This window comes from Panthera uncia (assembly GCF_023721935.1).
Source record: "Panthera uncia isolate 11264 chromosome A3 unlocalized genomic scaffold, Puncia_PCG_1.0 HiC_scaffold_12, whole genome shotgun sequence".
Taxonomy (NCBI): Eukaryota; Metazoa; Chordata; class Mammalia; order Carnivora; family Felidae; genus Panthera; species Panthera uncia.
In genome coordinates, this window is record NW_026057579.1 from 19,530,805 (window position 1) to 19,554,149 (window position 23,345).

The window sequence follows — 23,345 nt, forward strand, 5'->3', positions numbered from 1 at the left end:
AAGGCAACAAATCCTAGGAACTAACATATGGGCCTACATCTGAATCAGAACAGGAAAAGGGCAGCTTCCCCTTTTCCTCGGGAAATGGAATTATTCCCATCACAAAAAAAGTACAACATGGCTGATACTTTCATAACCAGGAAAATCAACCACAAATTTACCCTTACACTGCTTTGCAGCTGTTTACAACAAGGATTCCAGCCACCTGGCAGGAGGGGTGGAAGGCGGCAACTGAGAGGCCCGGGCTTACTGATCTAGTCAAGCCAAGGAGTTTCCAGAACTTGAGCTCCTACCCAGTCACCTACACGGTGACTGGACAGCCCTCCTGGTAAGTTGGATCTATCCTCATGTCACAAGTAGACATCCTGGCCTCACAAGTAGATACCCAATCAATGCAGAAACTCCAAACTCACTGTGTAATCACTGGCAGTTACATGAGAATTTCAAAGTTTTTAGCAAATTATATATTTCAACTTATTTGTGTTCTAAGTGGAATTCTATTGAAGAAAAGCATTTAATTTACTACTGAACCACTGATAAAATTAAAAACGATATAATGCTATTGTTGAAAACTATGGTAACAAAAAAACTTGTGGTAACACAACATAAAGTTTACCATTTTAATTTTTTTTTATGTTTACTTATGTATTTTTGAGAAGGAGTGGGGGGCAGGGAGGGACAGAGAGAGAGGGAGAGAGAGAGAATCCCAAGCATACTCCGCAATGTCAGCACGGAGCCCGACACAGGGCTTGAACCCACGAACCATGAGATCATGACCTGAGCCAAAATCAAGACCAACTGAGCCACCCAGGGCGCCCCTAAAATTTACCATTTTAAAGTGTACAATTCTGTGGCATTTAGTACATTCACAACATTGTGTGCCCATCACTGCTATCTAGTTCCAGAACATTTTCATCGCCCTAAGAGGAAACTCCACACCCACTAAGCAGTCCCTCCCCAGGCCCTCTCTTCCCCAGCCCTGGCAACCACTAATCTGCTTTCTGTCTCTGGGATTTTTCTTTCTTTCTTTTTTTAATATTTATTTTGGGGTGGGGGGGGGGAGCAGGGGGCAGAGAGAGAGGGAGAGAGAGAATCCCAGCAGGCTCTGTTGTCAGCACGGAGCCAGACGCGGGCTCGATATCATCAACCACGAGCTCATGACCTGAGCCCAAATCAAGAGGCAGATGCTTAACCCACTGAGCCACCAGGCGCCCCTAGGATTGTTCTATTCTGAATGTATCATACAAATGACTCCTACACCACGTGATCTTCTGTGTCTGGCTTCATTCACTTAACCACAATGTCTTCTAGATTTCATCCCTTTTGTAGCATATATCAGTACTTCGTTCCTTTTTGAGGCTGAAAAATAGCCCAATGTATACACAGACCACATTCTGTTTATCCACTCACCAACTGATGGACATTTGGGTACTTTCTTCCTGTTGGCTATTGTGAGCAGTTCTGCTTTAGTCGGCGGGAACAGGTTCTTGTTTGTTTCATTTCTTTTGGTTACATACTTAGGAGTGGAATTGCTGAGTCATCTGGTAGGTCTATGTTTCATTTCTCAAGGAGCCACCAAACTGTTTTCCACGGTGGCTGCACCATTTTACGTTCCCACTAGCCAGGTACCTGGGTTCCAGGTCCTCCACATCTTAAGCAACACTTGTCTTCTCGGTGGGTTTTTGGTTGGTTTTGTTTGTTTGTTTTTGTTACGGCCATCCTAACGGGTGTGGAGTGGTATCTCATTGTAATTTTCAAGACAGAAGGGGCTTTTTGATGATTTCAATCTTTTTAAATGTACTGAAACTTGTTTAATGTAGTGCTATTTTGGAAATGACACGAATCTATTATTTTTTTAATGTGAATTCTTATTATTACAGTATTCTGGGAAATTAAATATTAATAAAGACAATCGGTTCTGAAAAAGGGAATTGTAAACGCTAGTCAATTGTATACCTACACCTCTGTGTGATGCAAAGTCCCATTTTGATATCGTAGCGTATATACTTTTTATATCATTTCCTAAAGTACTGCTTCATTTTTTTGAAGACTTTATTTTTAAGTAATCTCTATACCCATCATGGGTCTCAAACCCACAACCTGAGATCAAGAGCCACACGCTCCACGGACTGAGCCATCCAGGTCCCCAGTACTGCTTTATTTTTACTATAAATATCAAGGAGTGAAAATAGCCCTTCATGAGGGCATAGACTTCTGTGAGTCAGACCCGCCTGGGCCTGAACCAAAGTTTTTCTCCCTGCTGTGTGACCTTGGAAAATTACGTAACTTTGCTGAGCTTGCATTTATTTATGTGCCAAATGGGGACAATGATGCAAGGAGTATATATCCTAAGTCAGGATTAGTTGAAATCAGATTATAAAAGGTGGCTGGCAGGGGCGCCTGGGAGGCTCAGTCGGTTGAACATCTGACTTCAGCTCAGGTCATGATCTCACAGTTTATGAGTTCGAGCCCCTCGTGAGGTTCTGTGCCGACAGTGTGGAGCCTGCTTGGGATTCTCTCTCTCCCTTTCTCTCTGCTCCTCCCCTGCTGGCTATCTCTCTCTCTCTCTCTCTCTCTCTCTCAAAATACATAAATAAACTTTAAAAATAAAAGGACAAACATGGTGTCTGAAGCCAGGAGTTTGATGGCATTCCCTGGGGCATGAGTGCAGATAAAGGGGAGACAAGTGCTCTGAGAACTGAGTTCTGAGACACTCTGACACTTGGAGGTCAAGAGGAAGACACCAGCAAGACTGAGGGGGAAGGGGAGGGAGTGGAGAGCAGGGTTCTGGAAGCCAGGTGAAGCAAGTGTTTCAGGAAGGAGAGAGATTCAGGCAACATCTCAAAAGTGAGTGGCCACTCTGACCTTGGCAGGAGCTCTCTGGCTGGGGTGGAGGGGAAGGAGCCCTGAGGGAATGCTCTAGAAGGGTTGGAGACAAGTACACACGGCGCTTTCGGAGAATTTGGCATAAAGCAGAGCAGAGAAATGGCTGTTGGAGCCGGGCATCCCAAGGAGTGGGCTTGTATTTTTTGCTAAGTATTAGAGATATTTCAGCATGTTTCAAGTTGTGGTCTTCCTGCCCTTGTGTGCAATATTGTGCCCTTAGAAGAGATTTCCCCTGTTCTAGGTGGTTTGGAGCCATTTCTCCAGAAAACATTTTCCCTCTGAGTTATCCAGTCCATTTTTGTCAACGCTGAAAATTTGCCCAGAGTAACAGCTTCCTCTCTAATTGTGGCAGCCAGTTTAAAAGGGAGGTTCCAGGGGCTGGAGTTTTGCACCCCTGCTTTCTGCCTCTTACTGCGTGTGAGGATTAATCACAGCCCTGACGGGAAGGTTTCAGGTCACCACAAGCCTGCGCTTCATCCTGCTCGTTCCCCAGTAAGAGTAGAGGCGCCAGGACAAAGTGGAAATGGCCTTGATGGGGAAGAGAGAGCGACCTGGGCCCCCCTGCAGCTCAGGTCCCATCAGCTGTGTGACCATGAGTATGTCCGGTGGCATCTCTTGGCGTCTGTAAATTAAAGCACCACAACCAGATCTCTAGGTGACCTATCTGTCCCTCAGATTGTGCTTGCTTTCTTGAGAATTTGGCTACGCACTTACAGTTCTTACAATGCACCAATATGATTCCTCCTGCTTGTTCTGGAGACCACGTCCTCCGGGTCCACTGGAGGCGGCTTGCTTCCTGGGCCAGCTGCACAGCTGTCCAGGGCTGGCTTCCTGGGACTTGGGGCTCCCTCTTTCTTGCGGCACATTTTCATTTTGCAAGAATGTCCTGTAATAGATTCCTGAGGAGGTGAGCAAGGGAAGGAAAAATTTACCTCTTTGTATATCTGAGTATGTCATTTTGTATTTGACAGTAAATTGAGTAAGTACAGAATTCTACATAGAACATCCCTTTCGTTCAGAATTTTGAAGATACTGCCCCATTGTTTCCTAAGTGCCTGCATTACTTTAGGACAACGTATATCATTCAGGTTCTTGATCCTTTGTATTCCCCCCCCCCAATACTTTTTATTTTTTCTTAATCTTTTCTTTTATCCTTGCGGTTCTGAAATGCCACGATGACGTTCCTTGGTGCAGGTAGTTTTTCGTTCTGTGCCAGGCCCTTTCAATCTGGAGACTAGTATCTCTCAGTTTGGGGCAGTTTTCTTGCATTCTCTCTCCAATGATCACCATCCTTCTGTTTTCCTATTTTCTTTTTCTGGACCTCCAATTAATCCGATTGTGGCCTTTGGATTTGCCCTCTGAATTCCTTACCATTTCTTCCACTTTTCTGTCTCCATGTCTCCATTTCCCTCTCCCCCCCCCCCCCCCCCCATCTTTTGCTAGTTTGTGTGTTTTACTTTCTGGGAGATTTCCCTCATTTTCACCTTCTAATTCTTCTCTTGAATCTTTTATTTCAGTTGACCATTTTTATTTTTGTGAATTCTCTCTCATTGTTTTTGTTTCGTTTTGTTTTGTTTTTTAAAATATCATCCTGAAGCACCTGGGTGGCTCAGTCCGTTAAGCATCTGACTCTTGGTTTCGGCACAGGTAGGTTGGTTGTTCGAGCCTCGAGGAGGAGTAGGGCTCTGTGCTGGCAGGGCGGAGCCTACTTGGGATTCTCTCTCCCTCTCTCTCTGCCCCTTCCCCGCTTGTTCTGTCTCTCAAAATAGATAAACATTTAAAATATAGCATCCTATTCTTATTTATTTATTTAAGTAACCTCTACCCCCAACACAGGGATCTTACAACCCTGAGATCAAGAGTCACGCACTTACAGACTGAGTCAGCCAGGCACCCCAGCATCCTACAGTTGCTTTACGAATTCAACATCATGTTGTATCCAAGGATATTCATTAAAGTGCATTTGAGGTTTTTCTTTGGTTTTCTCCAGGTTTTGTTTTGTTTTGTTTCCTTTTTCTGTCTCTCTGTTGGTTGTTTTATTCTCTTTTATGTCACCACGAAGAACTGAATATCTGATTCAATGCAAGTATCGGTTAAGTCTGGGTATCGGGTACGTGGATTTTTATTCATTTTTCTATACTTTTCTGTATGTTTGAGCGATTTCATATATGTTTCAGGTAGATTGAAAACTTCATGTATGTCCGACTAGGTGACTGGAAACCTTCAGCACAGCATAAGCCACAGCGAGCTGGCCTTTTACGTGGTATGACTCCAAGCGCAGTATTCTCTTGTGCCAGGTTTCCCAGAGCAGATCTTCTCATCTTCTGCCTGGACATCCCCAAATTCTGGGGGAATGGAGGCGAGAAGGCAAGAGTCTGAGGAGCCCATCATTCAAGATGCAGCCGTTCACTGCCCTGCTTTTGACCCTGCACCTCATCCCCACCTTTCCCTATGCCTGGTGCCCTTGAGTCCAGAACCTCTGTCACTCCATTTCTGCAGATAATAAACCTTCAGCTTCCCGGCTGCAAGGGATGATCAGGGACACCTGGGGACCCCATTATTCCTTTTTTTAAAAAAAGATTTCATGGGGGGGAGGGCACCTAGGTGGCGCAGTCAGTCGAGCTTCTGACTTTGGTTCAGGTCATTTGGGAGTTCAAGCCCCGCGTCGGGCTCTCTGCTGTCAGCATAGAGCCTGCTCTGTCCCCCTCTCTCTCCGCCCCTCCCCTGCTGGCTCTCACTCTATCAAAAATAAACAAACATGAAAAAATACATATACTTTATTCTTTTAAGTAATCTCTGCGCCCAACATGGGACTCGAACTCAGAATCCCGAGGTCAAGTGTCGCACATGCTACCGACCAAGCCGGCCAGATGCCCTCCATTATTTCTTATACAGACTCTCTACCTGTCCCGTTCCATCTATGGCCACATGCCTGACATCTCAATGGTACCCGGTGCTCCTAAATCCTGGAATTGGGGATTCAGGGCAAATCTCACTCTTTTTTGGCATTCTTCTCTGAAAACATTGAGGTTGTAACTTCTGCTCTAGGACATTTTAGCTCTGTTCCCCGTCTCTCATTTTTAGAAGACTTAGTTCAATATTTGCATAAATAAAACTTTTAATCCTCACAGATGTCACTTGCCTTTGAATATATTTTCTAAATTTGGGTACAAATGACACAAAGTGTTACATTAGTTTCAGGTGCACAACATGGTGATTCGAGAAGTCTATACTTATGCTGTGCTCACCACGGGTGTGTAGCTCCCATCTGTCACCATGCGACACTGTTATAATATCATTGACTATATTCCCTAAGCTGTACCTTTCATTCCCATGACTTATTTATTCCATAACTGGAAGTCTGCATCTCCCACTTAATTTTGTGTGGCTATGTTTACCATAAATTCGACAAGAGGGGATCTCACACTGACGGGCTCTGGGAAAATTTCTCACGGACACAATGGAGACATGCAGTTCCCAGAAATGGTCACAAGGTGGCGCGGGGACTCTACATTTAATTTCTAGTTTCTCCGCACTACCCCAGCCAACCGGCAAGAGTTAAAAGTACTGTCAATCTTGGTTAAATCCCGCAGAGGGGAACCAGCAATCTAGGATCTTTCTGCGGAAAGGAGTCTCAGATTACTTTCTGGTCCACCCGCTTTTAGAGACAAGGTAATGGAGATCCACAGGAATCAACCAATCTGTCCTATATCCGGAGGTGGTCAGTCGGAAAAGACCCTAGGCTTGAATTTTAAAATTCTCTTAAAGTCATATTCAGAGCTGCCTTCAAATTGTAATACAAATGTGAGTGCATGAAGGTGGCCGTAGGAACGAGGAGGCCAGTGCAGTCCCTGCGGAATGAGGTGGCCTGAAAGAAACAGAAGTAAAAGTCGCCGGTTCACTTACCCCACGTCCTGAGCTCTTGCCGCAGTGTGCGAAGTGTTGTGAAGACATGAAGGGGACAAGACAGGGTCCCCGCCCTGCAGAGTTTACAGTCTGGTAATGAGATGAGCCAACAGGAGACAGTGAACTGCAACCAAGGAAGTCTGCCCCGGGGGAAGGTAGGTCACAAGGGCTCCTCTCAGTACGGAGAAGCAGAAGCCCCTTCCCTGCTCAGGAGCGGGTGCCCTTGCTGGTGGGATTTGGGCTGGCTCTGGAAGAACAGTGGAAGTCAACCCTTCTCAAATTGGAATCTGCTGCGCCTAGGGCTTTTGTTTAGACGCAGATTGTAACTCAGTAAGATTGTGTGTGCTGAGATTCGGCATTTCTCCCAGGCTCCCAGGTGATTCCGGTGTGGCCTACCTGAAGGAACAGCAAGGCTGGAGGCACTGGTTCTTGAACAAAAAACCACTAACACTCCAGTCTCACCTGAGAGATACTGTGTTAATCGGGCTAGGGTGTGACTTTGGCATTGGTATTTTTAAAAGCACTTCCCAGGGGCACCTGGGTGGCCCAGTCAGTTAAGCGTCCGACTTCGGCTCAAGTCACGCTCTCGCAGTTTGTGAGTTCGAGCTCCGCCTTGGGCTCTGTGCTGACAGCCTGGAGCCTGCTTCAGACTCTGTCTCCCTCTCTGTCTGCTCTTCCCCCACTGGCACTCTGCCTCTCTCTCTAAAAAATAAGCATTAAAAAATTAAAAAAAATAATAAAAGCACTTCCCAGGTGATTCTAATGCAGAGTAAGGTGTGAACATCACTGATGTGGGGGACATTTGTCACTCTTTCTACCCAGCACCTGAAACCCCCCCACCCACACACCTAGAGTCAGAGCCCACCCCCACACTACTGAAGCTAAAATCAAGAGATACCCTTTCCCCCACTTCCCAAACATCGGGGGGCACAAGTGTGCACTTCGGGCTTCACCAACCAACTTAACCATCTCAGACTTTGCAGCAAGAGCCACTGAAAGGAGTGGAGGCTGCACGGTATTGACCTCAGCCGGGATTCTGGCAGTGTTGGCAGCTACATTGTTCCCAGAGGCAGCGGTGACAATTCCTGGGGCACGATGTGCAGCAGCAGGAACTGTCAGACCTTAGCAGACCAATTCTGCTCAGCCTGATTTTGAGCAGGGGACTGGGCTGCACAGCCTCTGAAGTTGCTTCTGTGGTCCCAGAGATTGGGGCTACCCACTGTAAGTTTAAACCCACACGGAGGCTTTATGATTAAATATAATATACACTTTAAAACACCAGAAAACAAATGCATGGGTTAATGAGTTGCTACAAGGCAAACACCCTTATAAACACCCATGCCAGAAGATTTTGCTGTCCCCGAAACTCACTTATAACTCCTCGCTCCCTGCTAAGAATATCCCTGTCCCGACTTTTAGAGTAATCATTTCATTAATTTTCTTTATAGTATATAACTTCTGTGGTTCCCTAAACACCTTATAGTTTAGTTTTGTCTTTTCTTTTCCCCTTTCAGTCTTTGATTCACTTAGAATCTCTCTCTCTCTGCCCCCACTGAAATTTAATGGTTTGAAGAGACTGGATCAGTTGTCTTGTAAAATTTACAGGTCTGGATTTTGTTGATTGATGCAGTTCAGTGTGTTCCTCCGTCCTCAGATTTCCTAGAAACTGGCAGTTGCATCCAAACCAAAGGTTTGATCTGAGGCTTGAGATTTTTTGGTATGGCCTCATCACAGGAAGCACTCTGTTAATGGTCAGAAGTACATGTCTGGCTGTCTCTGTTTTGTTGAATCTCCCTTTGTGATGTTAGCCATTAGTCATTCCTAGATCCATTAATTGATTAGCAGTTTCAAAACAGTAAAATTCTGTTGCTTCTCTCTTCTTTGGTGGAATACTTCTCTGTAGACTAACTTCACCTTGTTTACTATTTATTGAGAAGAAAAATGTTCTCTGTCCTCCTAGGGGCAGTTGTTTGGAAACTTGCAAACTCAACCAAAAGACACATTAGCAAGAGAAAAGCAGATTTTTATTCACTATGTATCTGTGCGTTCACGGAAGAATGTGTCTCTTAGAATTTGGGGTTTATATACCACTTTAATGCAGGATAGGGAAGGGCAGAGAGGCACTTCTAAGGGGACAAATGACTTCTTATGGGGGGAGGGGGAGAAGGGGCACTTAAGTGACTTTTTGGAAAGATAAATGATCCCTTAGGAGGACAGGGGGTAAAATAGTCCTGCGACGATGTATTTGGATGTGATACAAATCTGTCCAAAAGCTGAGTTGCTCCTTAGTGACAAGTGAGTTCTTTTGGGAAGCTATGTTTTTAGGCAGATAAGGGATTTCAGAAACTCAGATACTTTTAAGTTCAAAATAATTTTTAGGCCACAGTGGCTTATTTTGGCCCCTTCACTCTTTTAGTCACCCAGTGATATAGTATGCATGGGGAAATCAAGGTAAATTCTTGATTGTTTTCTTTACCAGGGAGAGGTGTGGTCGGGAGGAGAGCGCTGTTTCCCAAGCAACCTCTAGTAGCGACCAATTAGGGGCGTGTGTGCACGTACATGTGTATTACATCATTATGGAAACACAGATTTAACAGTATTTGATGTGTTTGAAATGTCCTCTCTCTGGCCAGAGTGGGCTTCTTCAAGCTGGCATCCAAGCCATACATCCTTATGATGAGGGAGCGTGGGGCAGGCCGAGAGCCAAGTGCAGTTCACAGCAAACCCCGCCCCGTCCTGTCCCCCACCCCAGGTGGGATCTGTGTGATAGTCCCCGGACACTCCTGGCTACCCAAGAACAAAGGAAAGGGGCGTAAGTGCTTGCCACGATGATGTGGGAAACTAAGGCAAATGAAACATTAAATTCCCTTGCTGTCTACAGTCCACTGACAAGCCCTTGAAACTGGCAGAGTGACCACCTTCTACGAGCTCAGCTGCCTGCATGATGACACTGTTAGTGGCCAAAGAGAATCTTGGCTGACCACCCCCCCCCCCCCCCGGAACCTGCAAGTCTACCTTAACATATAAAAATTCCTTTGGAAACTTCTGTTATCTCAACTGGCCCAAGATATATGTTGGCAATCATACTCCACGCTTATGGCCCCCTGATATACACCCGAAGGGTCTCATGACTGAGGTTTTGCTAAATGGTAATAAATGGCGTTTTCCTAGCACAGCTCACCCCTCTAGGTCCTGGAAACCTTGCTTCCAAAATACCTTAGAGTTACTCCATCCCTGACCCCCGCCCAACCCGAGGGTATGTAATGAGTGACCTGTCACAACCGCAGTGTAGCAATTCCTGCCCATGGGTCCGGTCCCCGTGCTTTAATAAAATCACCTTTTTGCACCAAAGACATCTTCAAGAATTCTTTCTTGGCCATCGGCTCCGGAACTAACCCCCCACCCCTCATCACCTAAAACTTCATCGCTTAGATTTTCAGAACTTCTCTGGTATGACATTTTCTGGTTCATCTTATACATTTCCTGTCACAAACATGGACTCTGCCATTTCTTCACAAAGCTCTGGTTTCTTTTAGTGGGAAAAAGGAACTTCTGAGGGCCCAGTCTGTGGTAGCCCTCGGTTTATAGAAGATTCCCTGCATTTGCTGTTGGAGGGTGCAAGCCCATGTGAGTGTCAGCTACGGCTCCAACACTGGCTGGCAGAGTTTCCAAGCACTTGCTGGTTATCTTGGAGTTCTTCGATCCATCAGATGCCCCATTTCTTCCCCGTTTTCTTCTGCGCAGATGTTATTATGCAGCTCCCGTTTCTGTCAGATTTGGAGGCTTGTGGGGGAACGTCATCAACTACTTTGGCTGTATACATCGTTCGTGGGTTTTGCTGTCCTACGTGCTGTTTTTATGGCGGCCTTTGTGGAAATGGAAAATTATGCCACTGCTACCACCTTCTTATAAAAATGCACCTTTAACAACCTCATAACAAATGTCCTCCATCGTGTAAGTAAAGCCACACTGGTTTTTACCGTTCTCGGCAAAGAACCAAAACGGATACGGAGGGGTCTTAATTAAGCAAAGGGATGGCAGAGGCAAGGATTTGTCACCTGACCTGTTTTGAAGCCTCCAAAGAGCTAAGTACATTTGTGTAGCACTTTGGTTGACAGTTAGGGCTGTAACATGGGTTGGGGCCTGGAAAAGGTCTTCAACTGCCGGATTAGGTCGACTCACCGTTTTATTTCCCCGGAAGCTTGGATGGTGACAAACTGTGATCAAAGCACAGGACACATCCTTGGTGTAGGCAACTGGGCCACTGGAGATTCTTGAGCAGGGGGATTCAGAAGGTGAACTTCTGATGCGTGCAAGATGGACAAGGGGTGTGTGAGAGGTAGGCCAACACGGGGTGGTGGGCCTGGAAAGTGGTGCAGTGTCCAGAAGAGAGGACCAAGCACCAAAACTAGAGCAGTGGGAGTATGAAGGGGAAGGCGGGCAGTAATGGGGTGGGGAGGGGAGTGGGAGAGACTGAACAGTACGCAGTGACGGGGAGAGGAAGGGCAGGCAGCGGCTGAGGTCTCAAAGCTGGGTGATTAATAAGAAAATAGGAATGTAACCTCCTACACGAGGGACCTCGGACTGAAAGCAGAAAAGTGATCCCTGTCCTAGGAATTTATTCTTTACACAGTTCTCTTCAAACATTTCTTTCCTAGGAAATACTTCATCGGCCTGTTAGAAAGCGGCCTGTTAGAAAGCAGAGCGCATGGCCTGTGTTGACGCGGGATGGGAGGAAGGAGAGAGCGGATGGGAGGAGGGAGGGAGTGAGCGGGGAGGGAGCGGGGAGGGAGGGCTGTGCTGATGACGCGGAATGGGAGGAGGGCGCAGCCCTCGCTCGGCTGTTCACGCGGCGGCCCGTGGGAGGCGCCACAGAGAAAGGTGCCCAGCCGCAGCCCGGCGACCTACAGTCACTCCGGAGCTCGATCTCATCCCACAGCTCGCCTGGAGAAAGTCGGTGCCTTCACCTCACAGGCACTGCTCGCTGCAGCATCCGCCTCCAAAATCTGCCAGACCTAAGTGGTTTCTGTAATTGCCAACGTGAAATTCAAGAGGCTTTAACGGAATACCTGAAGCACTTCGGAAGAGGCACGGGTGGACGGCCTCTCCTTGGGAGTCCGATCATGTGTTCAAAGCAATATCCACTCTGCTACCTGCACATCCGGTCGAAAGTAAATGGACAGTTCTCACCGAACACGAAGACCCTGCACTTCAAGCAGTCACGGGAGAGTGCAATCTTGGATTGACTACTCTCTAGCTTCAGTCAAAAGACGAACTGAGCCCATTTCTGAATCAAATGAGAACGTGAATTACCCTCTCTTGAAGAACCTTTAAATAAACAGTAAGTCAAATCACCAGAAAGCTACAAATGCCACCACTGGTTTTCAATTTACTGTTTTATGGAAATTCACAAAAAGGGTAGAAGTACACAAGCAAATTTATGCATTTTAGGAACTTGCATTGGAGACGTTTTCACTTGTAGGCCACTAAACCTTAATGGCGGGAATTTCTGAATTTTGTGCCAGAGATTTTTTCCTTAGCAACCATTCTCTTTAAGATGTAACAAGACTACACACCTTTTTACCTCCGTGCTGAAAATCTCAGACCTAAATTCAGTGTCCCGGAAAAGCTTGTATGACTTAATCTTATATGAAGTTATACCGTACTAGTCATTTGTTACAAACGATCTCAAATCCACCTAAGAATTTGGCAAAAACTATATCCAGCTACCTTCCTTCCCCTCTCCTGTATTTTATTTCACCATTACTTGTGGTAGCAATTCATAAGCAACCCAGGTCCCTCTCAAAGTCTACCCTTAGCCAATTAAGAGAAATGTGAAAAGCAACTGCCTTATTGTTGACCTTCAGGCAAAAGACGTCTGGAAGGAGGAGGAAACATAAAATTGGTAGGGTGGCAAGGGGGAATATAGGTTTAAACTAACAAGGGCTTTACTCTGTTAGAAAAGTGTCAAAGTTAGGCTCAATGGTTAACATTAGCTCGGTAAGACCAGGGGCACCCGGCTGGCTGTCAGAAGAGCATGCGTCTCTTAATCCCAGGGTTGTGAGTTCGAGCCCCGTGTTGGGTGTAGAGATTAAGTAAATAAAATTGTTTTTTAAGAACTAGGTTAAGACTACACTCCAGCACTCTGTGGGCTCTGGCACATGTTGATCACCCCCATTATAATCACTATAACCAAACCCTAAGACTCTTGTCCTGAGAAACTGGTAAAGTGAAGATGAAAAGAAGGAGCACTGGCATCACGCTTGTTTTCCAAACCCAACTCCAGCACCAACTGGATGTGCAACCGTACGACTTAATCTGAGATGTTTTATTTTGTAAAATGGATACCATTTCACCAGGTAGTTGTGGACATAACCCAAAGAATATAGAACTGTGTCACAGTATCTATCAGGCTCCTTAGTAGGCGAATAAGAATAAGAAATATTCTTTCCCTTTCACCTACTGGAACTGAAAACGCTGCATTGCCCTCTGCCATCATTTTAGCCTGGTCCTATTCAAATCTCAATTCACCTAACTTCCTAGGTGATCCATCTCTAGGACCCTCCTGCTTTTTCTCCGTTTCCAACACCTCCAGACTTGTTTTCCTCAGACACACTTCTCTCTTGCCACTTCCGAGAGCTTACCAGGATTCCCCACTGCCAATCATCGACCGGTTGGGCTTCTGATTTCTCACGTAAGCAAAGCCTGTTACAAATTTACTTGTGGACCCTCCTTCCCCTCCCCCTTAATTCACTTATTTAAGAACCAATTCATGTCCCTATTCCCTCAAAAGCCACCCCAACTATTACCCACCAACTGAACTTGCTCTTAAATATTAATACAGCACTTGGGGCGCCTGGGTGGCTCAGTCGGCTGGGCAGCCGACTACAGCTCAGGTCATGATCTCACGGTCTGTGGGTTCGAGCCCCGCGTTGGGCTTTGTCCTGAGAGCTCAGAGCCTGGAGCCTGCTGCCGATTCTGTTTCTCCCTCTCTCTCTGACCCTTCCCTGCTTTGCTGTCTCTCTCTCTCAAAAATAATAAATAAAAAAAATTTTTTTAAAGTTTTAAATACAATACAGCACTTAAAACCTGAATCACATCTAATTGGGTAAGCTCTACACCCAATGTGGGGCTTCAACTCATGACGCCCCCGAGATCAAGAGCTGCGTGCTCCACCGACTGAGCCAGCCAGGCGCCCCTAGTTGGCTCTTACGTCTGCTTACCTCATTACTGCTTTTGCTTTCTAAACAAAACCATACACTTAAGGGCAGAGACCGTGTTCTATCTTCCCATACCAATATCAAAAAGAGAATCGTGGGCCTCATCCTAGACGTACAAAACAGAGACAGTTGGAGTGAATGGGGAAGCATTAAAAACACTCCCGGGGGCTCCTATCAACATCGCAGTAGGAGAAAACTACTCATTACCCTGCCAGCAGAGATCATCTCGTCAACATTTATCTCTACTAATAACACCCTAATACGGGATCAAGCGTTTTCTCTCTATCAAACAAAGCTGTTGCTAATGGTTCACAAAAAAGGAAATACTTTTTTTCCGGACAAGAGGATGGTCACTGCCGCAGCAAGTGCTCGGCCCTCCAGCGCAGGAGCCCACCGCGGTGCCCCCGGGGAGTCTGCTGCGTTCGGGGGCAGCTGGCCTTCGGCAGAGTCCAGCGCTGTCAGCCGCAGAGGGACCATGACCCTATGACCGTGGCGTCTCTTTGGACACCAGGACGATGCTGCTTTAGTGCCCCAGAGAGTTCCGTTTTTTAAGCAGTTTCTTACCAAAGGTAGTTCTTGAACTTTCTGCCCCTCTGATACTCAGTTTGCTATTTTGCATTGTTTTCAGAAGTAATCCTCCAACTCCATGAATAAATGAAAACCAAGCCACACAGTTGGAAATCAAGTTTTGTTTTTATATGAACAGAAGTAGACCATCTAGAAATATTTCAGTTTATTTAAATTGTTAAGTAGAATATGAAACCGAATTTGTAGCTAGTACCAGAGAATGGACTTAACTGTTTGGTGTTTAATGAGAACAGCTTCTACACAGGATCCCAAGAGACTTACAGAAAAAGGGGCAAAGCCCTAATATTAAGCAAATAAAACTCATGTTTCAAACAGGTTATACAAAAATTGATTTATACTCCATTTCCCTTTTTTTTTTTTGATATTTAGAAAGTGCAGATTTAACAAAAGGTAGCCATATCCTTTCTATGTACAATGCCGATTATAATTATGCAAACAACAAAACTGTCAGTCTGTTACCCAAAAATCCCAGTGTTTAGCTCTCAAACCTTAAGTCACTGAATTGAATAAGGATTAAAGAGGGTTAAAAAATAAAAAAGCTATTGCCACATTCCAGATAAAGGAAAGCAACACATACATTAAAATTAATCTAACGACAGTAGGTTTAACCTATAACTTTTCGAGAAGCTTAACCTCATTTCATTATTATTTTTAGTGGAAAATTAGGGACTATTTGGCAATGCTGCTTTTCCTAGTAAACAATGATAAAGTCAAGTGAAGGAAAAAACCTAAGAACAACCACCAGTGAGGCATATAAAATTGTTTTTAGGGCACTATCTGAAAAATTCATGGATGTTCAGAGCAGATACGTCCCTATGTTGGTGATGTGAGCCAAGAGGGCATTAAAATGCTACCCACGACACAGAAAGACTTTTCAATGGAAGCTGCTGTCCTAAACTCAGCCTCTGCTAGAAATGAATCATGCTATTCACAATTATTTCAACAAAGGTATCATCTTAGGATGCTAGCAGCATGGCAAACTTAACTTACCCTATCCTGATGATAAGCAATGAAGCGAAACTAGAAAAACGAAGTGAAAAAGGACAGGGTTAGAGACAGCCGGAGATCTGATCTGTACATGAAAAGCCTTTTGTTGTCTTTTCCCAAATCCATGGTAATACAAGTTTTCCAAAGGGATGTGAAGATAGGACTTCAAATTAATAATACTCTAAAGTACTTCTAATCTTAAGGTAAAGACAACTTAACACTGAAAAAGTGTTCTTCAAAGGCCAAATCTCAGTATATTTGGCAAACATGTTAATAAATTTCACTCCTCCTTCCCACCTTAAAAAAAAAGAAAACCAAACAAACAAACAAACAAAAAAAAAAACAACAAAAAACATAACTTTTACTGGGCTACCAAACTGCTAGAGGAGTTGCCAAAATGGAGACTCTTCAAATTTAGGTTAAGAGATTTATTCTAGGAAAGTGAATAGGCTATACACCTAATTAGAAAGACAAACCACAACACCCTCCAAACACTAGTGCATGCAATTAACTCTTCCATTTCATAAACTCAATGGATAGAAAGGGAACAGAGAGGGAAGAGGAGCATGAAGTAAAAGAGCTGATGAAGGAACCTGGGGCAGAAGTTTTAGGGGAAAGAGAAAATGAGGGAAAGACATTAGATAGTAGTAGGCAGTTAGAATTTCTCTTTCAGTTTACTTAGCAAGTTAAATCAGTACTTTATGTTAAACTTGAAAAACCTACTAGTTTGCCCCTTTCATTTTGAAATAACTCATACCATCGGGTGGTGGTGGGGGGTGGGGGAGCAAATAAAGCAGCATGCAGGAAGACAGCGAGGAGAAAGTGGCCAAACAGAAGAACTGGTGGCAGGAACAGTTTGAAGTATCAAGGCCACTTGAAATTAAGACTCAGCAAACCAAAGCTATCATTTCTGCATTACCCTTTGTCCTCAGTTAACTACTTTGAAAATTATAGCCAAGCAAACCACAAACATCTGAATGGTTTATGTTTGGATGATATGTATGTCTCCTGCACATGCTTCCACCAAAACAAAACAAAACAAAACAAAACAAAACAAAACAACAAAACAAAAAACAAAACCAAAGCGGTTCCTTTCCACATAAGGCACAGGACAAAATTAATCCCATTTACATATTCAAGGCGAAAATGAGTGTTTTCCTGGCTTTTGTTTCTTTTGCTATCACATGTCTATAGATTATAGGGACTCAAGCACATTATCCATGACAGAAAATTCCACTGTTGTACAAAATAAAATTGTTAATTCTAACTTTTATTCTTATACAATTTGCAGAATAGAGTTGAAATGATTGCTATAGGTTTTAATGTTGATAAGAAGAACTGGACTATAATACAACTGAAATGCAGTGGTGAGCTGAGCAAGTACATTTAAAAATGAAGTCACAGACATGATTTTTCTATACATTTTTTTTTTGGAAGAAAATTATAAAGTCAGCAAGCAGTCACAGATGAAAGAACAAATAAAATAGGTGGACTGGATAATTAAGATGAGGAACAAAAGTATCTGTTTCGAGTTAAAAATGGACAGAGTGGTTTATTTTGCAGCAAGAGGAGCCAACAGGGTGGTGGATGGCAACTGACGGAACAGGAGGATGTTCAGCAACATTTGCTCTTCCAGCCTGTCACGCCTCCTCCACTGCTGATATCTACATTCTCACTGTTGGGCTCTTTTACAGGGGTCTGGAACACACACACAAGGAAAGTAACCCATGAATAAACACTGCTATGAAAAAATCAAGATTCAACACAAATATTCTCATAAATGTAACAAAACGTAATTACGGTCACATAAGATAGGTGTTCTCTCCCACGCAAAAAGTAAAGATTTGGCAGCGTTGTTTCTGATCTACATTTTGCCTGCTCACTCCAAGCTGTGAATGTCTAGAGGCCTCCTGGCATCCTTTTAATAAAGCTTCCAATATCCCTTCTGCTGCCTGCACAGAGGTTTTTCTTAGCCCTGACCCCTGAGTGTTTAGGGCTTAAAAAGCATCATCAGGCAAATGTATAAAACCAATGTTGGGTCGAGTCTAACCTCAGAGAAGTGAACCAGCCCTTTTCTGTCTAGTTAACTTGACTTTTGAGACTGAAGCTTGTGATACCTTACCATACCTTTAAAAAGGCAGTCTCAACAATGATATGCTAACATTAAGTGGAAGGAAATGGGTGGGGCAGAACACAAAGTTGTAGAATTCATATTAAAGATGGACACAGAAAAAAGTCAAAAGGAGAGACATCAAATGTCAACAGCAGTAACCCTTAGGTAGTGGGGTTGAGTGATTTTATTTTCTTCTACGAATACTCCTGGATTTCCCCAATATCCTAAATAGTACTTTTAAAATCATAAGAATATCATCTTCTCAATGGACAGCCTACACTGTATGTATGAAAGGAACATTTTTTAGCAACAGCTTGTATTTAGTAAAGTATACAATTTTTTTTGTTTTTTTAATGTTTACTTTTGATAGAGACAGAACACGAGCAGGGGAGGGGCAGAGAGAAAGGGAGACACAGAATCTGAAGCAGGCTCCAGGCTCTGAGCTGTCAGCACAGAGCCTGACACAGGGCTTGAACTCACGAACCGCAAAATCATTACCTAGTCGAAGTTAGATGCTTAACCGACTGAGCCACCAAATCTTAACTGTGCTTAGTATATAATATGAAACTATCAGATCAAAATCTAGAATGTAATACTCCCAGAAGGCTCCCTTATATCCCTTTCTAGCCAGTACTACCCTACTAAAGGTAACCAGTACTCTCATTTCTGTCACCGGAGATTAGGTTTTTTTCTGTTCTTGACCTTCATATACACAGAACCATGTTTTATGTATTCTTTTATGCATGACTCCCTTTACTCAGTATCAGTCTGGGAAATGTATCCAGATTGTTTTGTGTGTTAACAGTAGTTCATCATGAGTAAAAATTTAAAAGCTAGGATGTAACTGGGAATATATTCTCTCCTAGAAACAATATAAAGTTAAGGTAACCCAGGGGGGGGGAAACAAAATATTTTAAAGGCATGTAGCCCAAGAGAAACCTGCTTAACTAATACTGAGGTGAAATTTCAACTTGCACTTTGAGGTCACCTACCTATTCTCACTGCTTTATGGGATTCTTCTCATTGTACGTTACAGCTACAAGCTTTGCATTTAAAAAACCTTTGTGAGTTTTCCTGAACTAACTTTATTCCTATTGCAGATCTTGAGAAAAATGAACAGAAGAGAAAGAGGCCAGTCAGCACCTCACCCATAGCAGAAGAATATGACTGCACAGGAAATACTCTTTCTCTGGTAACTTCCAGGTGTGGGTCAGTTAAAAGTACATGGGTGCTTAAAAACAAACAAACATGGGTGCTTGTAAGCAGGGAGGTCACTATATCTATTCACTTAGCACTTCATTCACAGTCCATCCCTTCACAATTTAACTTAGAGCCTTGAAAGAGACTCCCTAAAAAAGGGAATTATTCTATGCAGAGCAAAACATTTTAGAGCCAAAAGTATTAATCAAGTTTATTAAGTACAACTCCAAGCTGTTCCCAGCCAAGAATAAGAGAAAGGCCAATAACTACATTTAAAAAGTGAGGGAAAGAATAAAATAAGTTTACAGAAAAGGATATACAAAAGTGATTGTTAAACAGATCTTTAAAAATGCTCACCTTACTCATAAGAGAGCTGCAAATTAAATCCACCTTTGTTTCTTGTTTTTAAACCTGTCAGGTTGGGGAAGATCTGAAGGTCTTACAACCCACTATGTGGTCAGAGTGTGAGTAAACAGACGTCCCCATACACTGCTAGCAGGAGTGTTAATGGGTACAACCCTCAGGACAGCATGTGGTGCCATGTATCACAATTATTAAAAAACACATATATTTTCTCTTTGGCCACTTCCAGGTATCTGTCCTTCATATATTTGCACATAATCATGTACTTACAAAATGATTTAAATACAGGATTATTCACTGCAATACAATTTATGAGATCATAAGGTTGAAAATCACTCAAATGTCCTTGAGAAAACCTGTTTAATTATGACAAATCAACTCAAGGGAGTAGCATTCAATTATTTAAAAAGTGGACTTTATGTATACATTTAAAGTGCCAAACAGTGTACACGTTGCCTTACCCAAAGAGTGGGAATAAAAATATATTCATATTAACACCTATATTAATAACTAAGAGGTTAAACTGGTTACCTGTGGGAGAGAAATGAGGAGTTGGGGGAATGCAGTGGGAAACTTCTCTGCACTTTCACTCTCTTTATTTTAAATGTTTGAACCATGAGAATGAATTACCTAGTCTAATAATTAAGTTAAAAAATGGTTTAAATTGCTTTCACTCTGAAGTTAATTTTTCTTGGAGCACCTGGGTGGCTCAGCCAGTTGAGTGTCCGACTTCAGCTCAGGTCATGATTTCGTGATTCATGGGTTCAAGCCCCACATCAGGCTCCATGGTGACAGTGCGGAGCCTGCTTGGGATTCTCTCTCTCTTTCTGCCCCTACCCCGCTTGCTCTCTCTGTCTCTCTCTCAAGCATCACTCCTGTTTCCCATATTCCAATGTAAAACAAGTTCATGTTTGATGTTTTAACTCATAACCTGACGACAATGAAAAGCATTATGTATGTGCATAGAAAAAAAATGCAACCTCACATTTGGGCCTGCCTACATGGGGAAGACTCCAGACTGAGATCTTTATTGGTGTATCCATACTTTTGAGCCTTTAATATGAGAACAAGGAAAACCTATTTCATAGGAAAACAGGTTATATGATTACATAAGCATTTTTTAAAAATGACAACATTAGTGAGAAGTTGAGGGCTACAGTATGGACAGAAAGAAATCAGAAACCATGGAGAAAACTAAAAAATCCAGAAAGAGAACACAAAAGAATATTAACAAGTGTTATGGTAAATCTTATAGGTACTGGAATAACTTTTCACTGTGACCCACAAAGCTCTGAAATACAAAGTATATTATCACTAACTTAAAAAGTATTTTGTGGGGCACCTAGGCAGCTCAGTCCATCTTCATGATCTCGCGGTTCACAAGTTCGAGCTCTGCGTTGGGCTCTGTGCTGACAGCTCAGAGCCTGGAGCCTGCTTTGGATTTTGTGTCTCCCTCTGTCTCTGCCCCTCCTCTGCTCGCGCATGCTCACATATGGTCACATGCGCGCGCGCTCTCTCTCTCAAAAATAAGTATTTAAAAAAATTTTTTTTAATATTTTTCTATCCCTGTTATTCCCTTCATTTAAGTAAAAATGCAAACATTTTGGGGTGCCTGGGTGGTTCCATTGGTTAGTTAACTGTCTGACTCTGGGTTTCGGCTCAGATAAGGATCTCCCAGTTTATGAGTCTGAGCCCTGCACTGGTCTCTGTGCTGACACTGTGGAGCCTGCCTGGGATTCTCCCTCCCCCACCCTCTCCGCCCCTTCAGTGCTTGTGCTTTGTCCTTCTCAAAATAAATAAACTTTAAATTAAAAAGTACAAACATTTTTCCTTATCCACCTAGTATTTTAATTTCATAACTGGTTTTTCTTATTTTTTAAATTTACTGTTTGTTTTTCTTCTTTTTGATGCTACTGTAAATGGAATTATATCCTTAACTTAACTTCATTTTTGTTAGTTTGTTTTACAGTCACTCTGAATAGCAGTAACTGATGATTTTTTTCCAGTTTGAACACACAATTATAGTTGACAACTACATTTGCTATATACAAAAGTAAGTTGTTTGATTTCTCTGAAATTTCACTAGATTTGTTTTTGAGATACCATTTCTATTACACCTTATGTTTTATATATATATATACATATATATATATATATATATATATATATATGTATATATATACACACACATAAATTATATATACATAAATGATAAATTCCGGGATTGGTTTTTTGAAAAAAAATATTTCAATTATAAAAATAGAAAAGTTACCAGAGCAATTAAATTTTCTCCTATACAATGCTTGCTTCTCCTATAGGATTTGTGTAAAAACAGATTTGTTCTGTTTTTATGTGCATTTAAATGTACTACAGAGTGAATAGAGAACTCAGGATTCATAGCCAAATCTGTGTATTGTATCTAACCATCTGAGGAAAAATAGGAAAATCAGATTTCCCAATTTTGCTACAAGTTACTTGTAGTGGTGAGTTTCACAAATTAAACCCAGAAACTAATCTTGAGGCAAAGTTAATTCCCTGAGATTACATTTTATCAATTTTTAACACATCACAGATTGAAATGATTGGCTAAAAGAAATATAGAGATGGATTTACTGTATTTATTCAGTATATAACAGATTGTGCCCTTTACTGGCACATCTGAGAAATGACTATATAGAAAAAAAATGATTCTGTACAAATCACCATTAGCTTAAATTTTAAAAAATTACCTATGGAAATGCAAAGAATGTATAAGAGAAATGAGTCCAAAAGTAAACAAAAGAGCCACAACACCATGGACCGGACACAAAGTTGAAAAAAGGAGCATGAAATTAGGGACCTGAGAGTCAGTGTGGGAGTTCAGAACAGTGTTACCACTGACCAGAAGCCACAGATTTCTAGTGGCTCTCTGTTCTCCCCAGGTCCTACTTCACTTTGGAGGGTTAGATGTTGGTGATAGGTGAACAGTTACGAACAATACCACCCAAATCTAATTTCTGTATGTTAATCTAGTACTTCAAAAAAGACTAAATGCTCAATTGTGACACTGGCACCTTAGAATTAAAAAGTAAAAATACGATCTTACCTTTCGAAGGATATCTTCAGCTAATGTGAGAAAAGCCTTTTCGATGTTTATATTTGCTTTCGCACTAGTCTCAAAAAATCTAATACCATGCTCCCTTGCAATCTAAAACAGAAGCAAAATGTCATCATAAAATTATCAAGCATAGGGTGCTGACTGCTGACGTTAGTATCCTGGAGGAAAAAATATTATTCTAAAGGCAGCAGTCTCTACTAGGTTATATAAAACGAAGTTATTTCAATGGGTCAAGATTCAAATGGTCAAGTTCTTTCAAAAATAAATAAGTAAACAAAAATACTAAAAGAATCCTCTTCTCACTTCAGGAGTCTACTTCAGATAGCCTAAGTGAGGTACTTAAAGTCTGAAGTTAAAAAATTGAGAACCTCTTTGTAATTTAAATAAGGTTAACAATACTACCACCACAGGTTTGATTCTCCCATACATGTTGGACATGCACTGAAAAAATTCACTCAAAGGATAAACTATTGTTTCCCACAGCATTTATAAAACATTGTGAATAGCTCAGCATCCTCCATTACCAGTAGCAGCCAATCGAAAGCAACACCATCTTTACAAAGAAAGCATATTAGTTTCATTCAGAGCTTTTTACCTGTTCTCCTTTTCCTTTAGGTACAACTCTTTTATCATCCATATCACATTTGTTTCCTAGTAACATTCTTTCCACATCTTCATTGGCATGCTACAATGGAAAAAATTTTAAATTTACACACCACCACCAATTATAGCTTAATATTCTCTAAAAATGACTTTATTTTTCTCAATTTTCAGTGTCATTTTTATAATCTGAAAGTTTTAAAGCAATCATCCTGAAATCATCCCCATGCTAAGGCCTACACAAATTCATAAATTACTTAGAAAAAGAAACACAATCCCTAATATTGCTGTCAAATATTATTTTCCCCCAATAAGAGGCTGTATAGTTTCTAATATATTCTCACCAAAAGAGAAGATTTAGGCAAAAGATCTGAAACTGGAATCT

At 42.4% G+C, this 23,345-nt stretch overlaps 1 protein-coding gene across 1 annotated transcript in view; it reads right to left on the reverse strand.

The window, feature by feature from the left end:
* Positions 1-14,730: 14,730 nt before the first annotated feature.
* RAB10 (RAB10, member RAS oncogene family) overlaps positions 14,731-23,345 on the reverse strand; it is a 78,971-nt gene continuing 70,356 nt past the window's right edge. The window contains exons 4-6 of the mRNA XM_049651945.1: positions 22,956-23,045; positions 22,349-22,450; positions 14,731-17,285 (exon numbers count right to left, since the gene is read on the reverse strand). Coding sequence (XP_049507902.1) covers positions 17,202-17,285; positions 22,349-22,450; positions 22,956-23,045 — 276 coding nt within the window. The 3' untranslated portion in view covers positions 14,731-17,201. The remainder of the gene's footprint in view (positions 17,286-22,348; positions 22,451-22,955; positions 23,046-23,345) is intronic.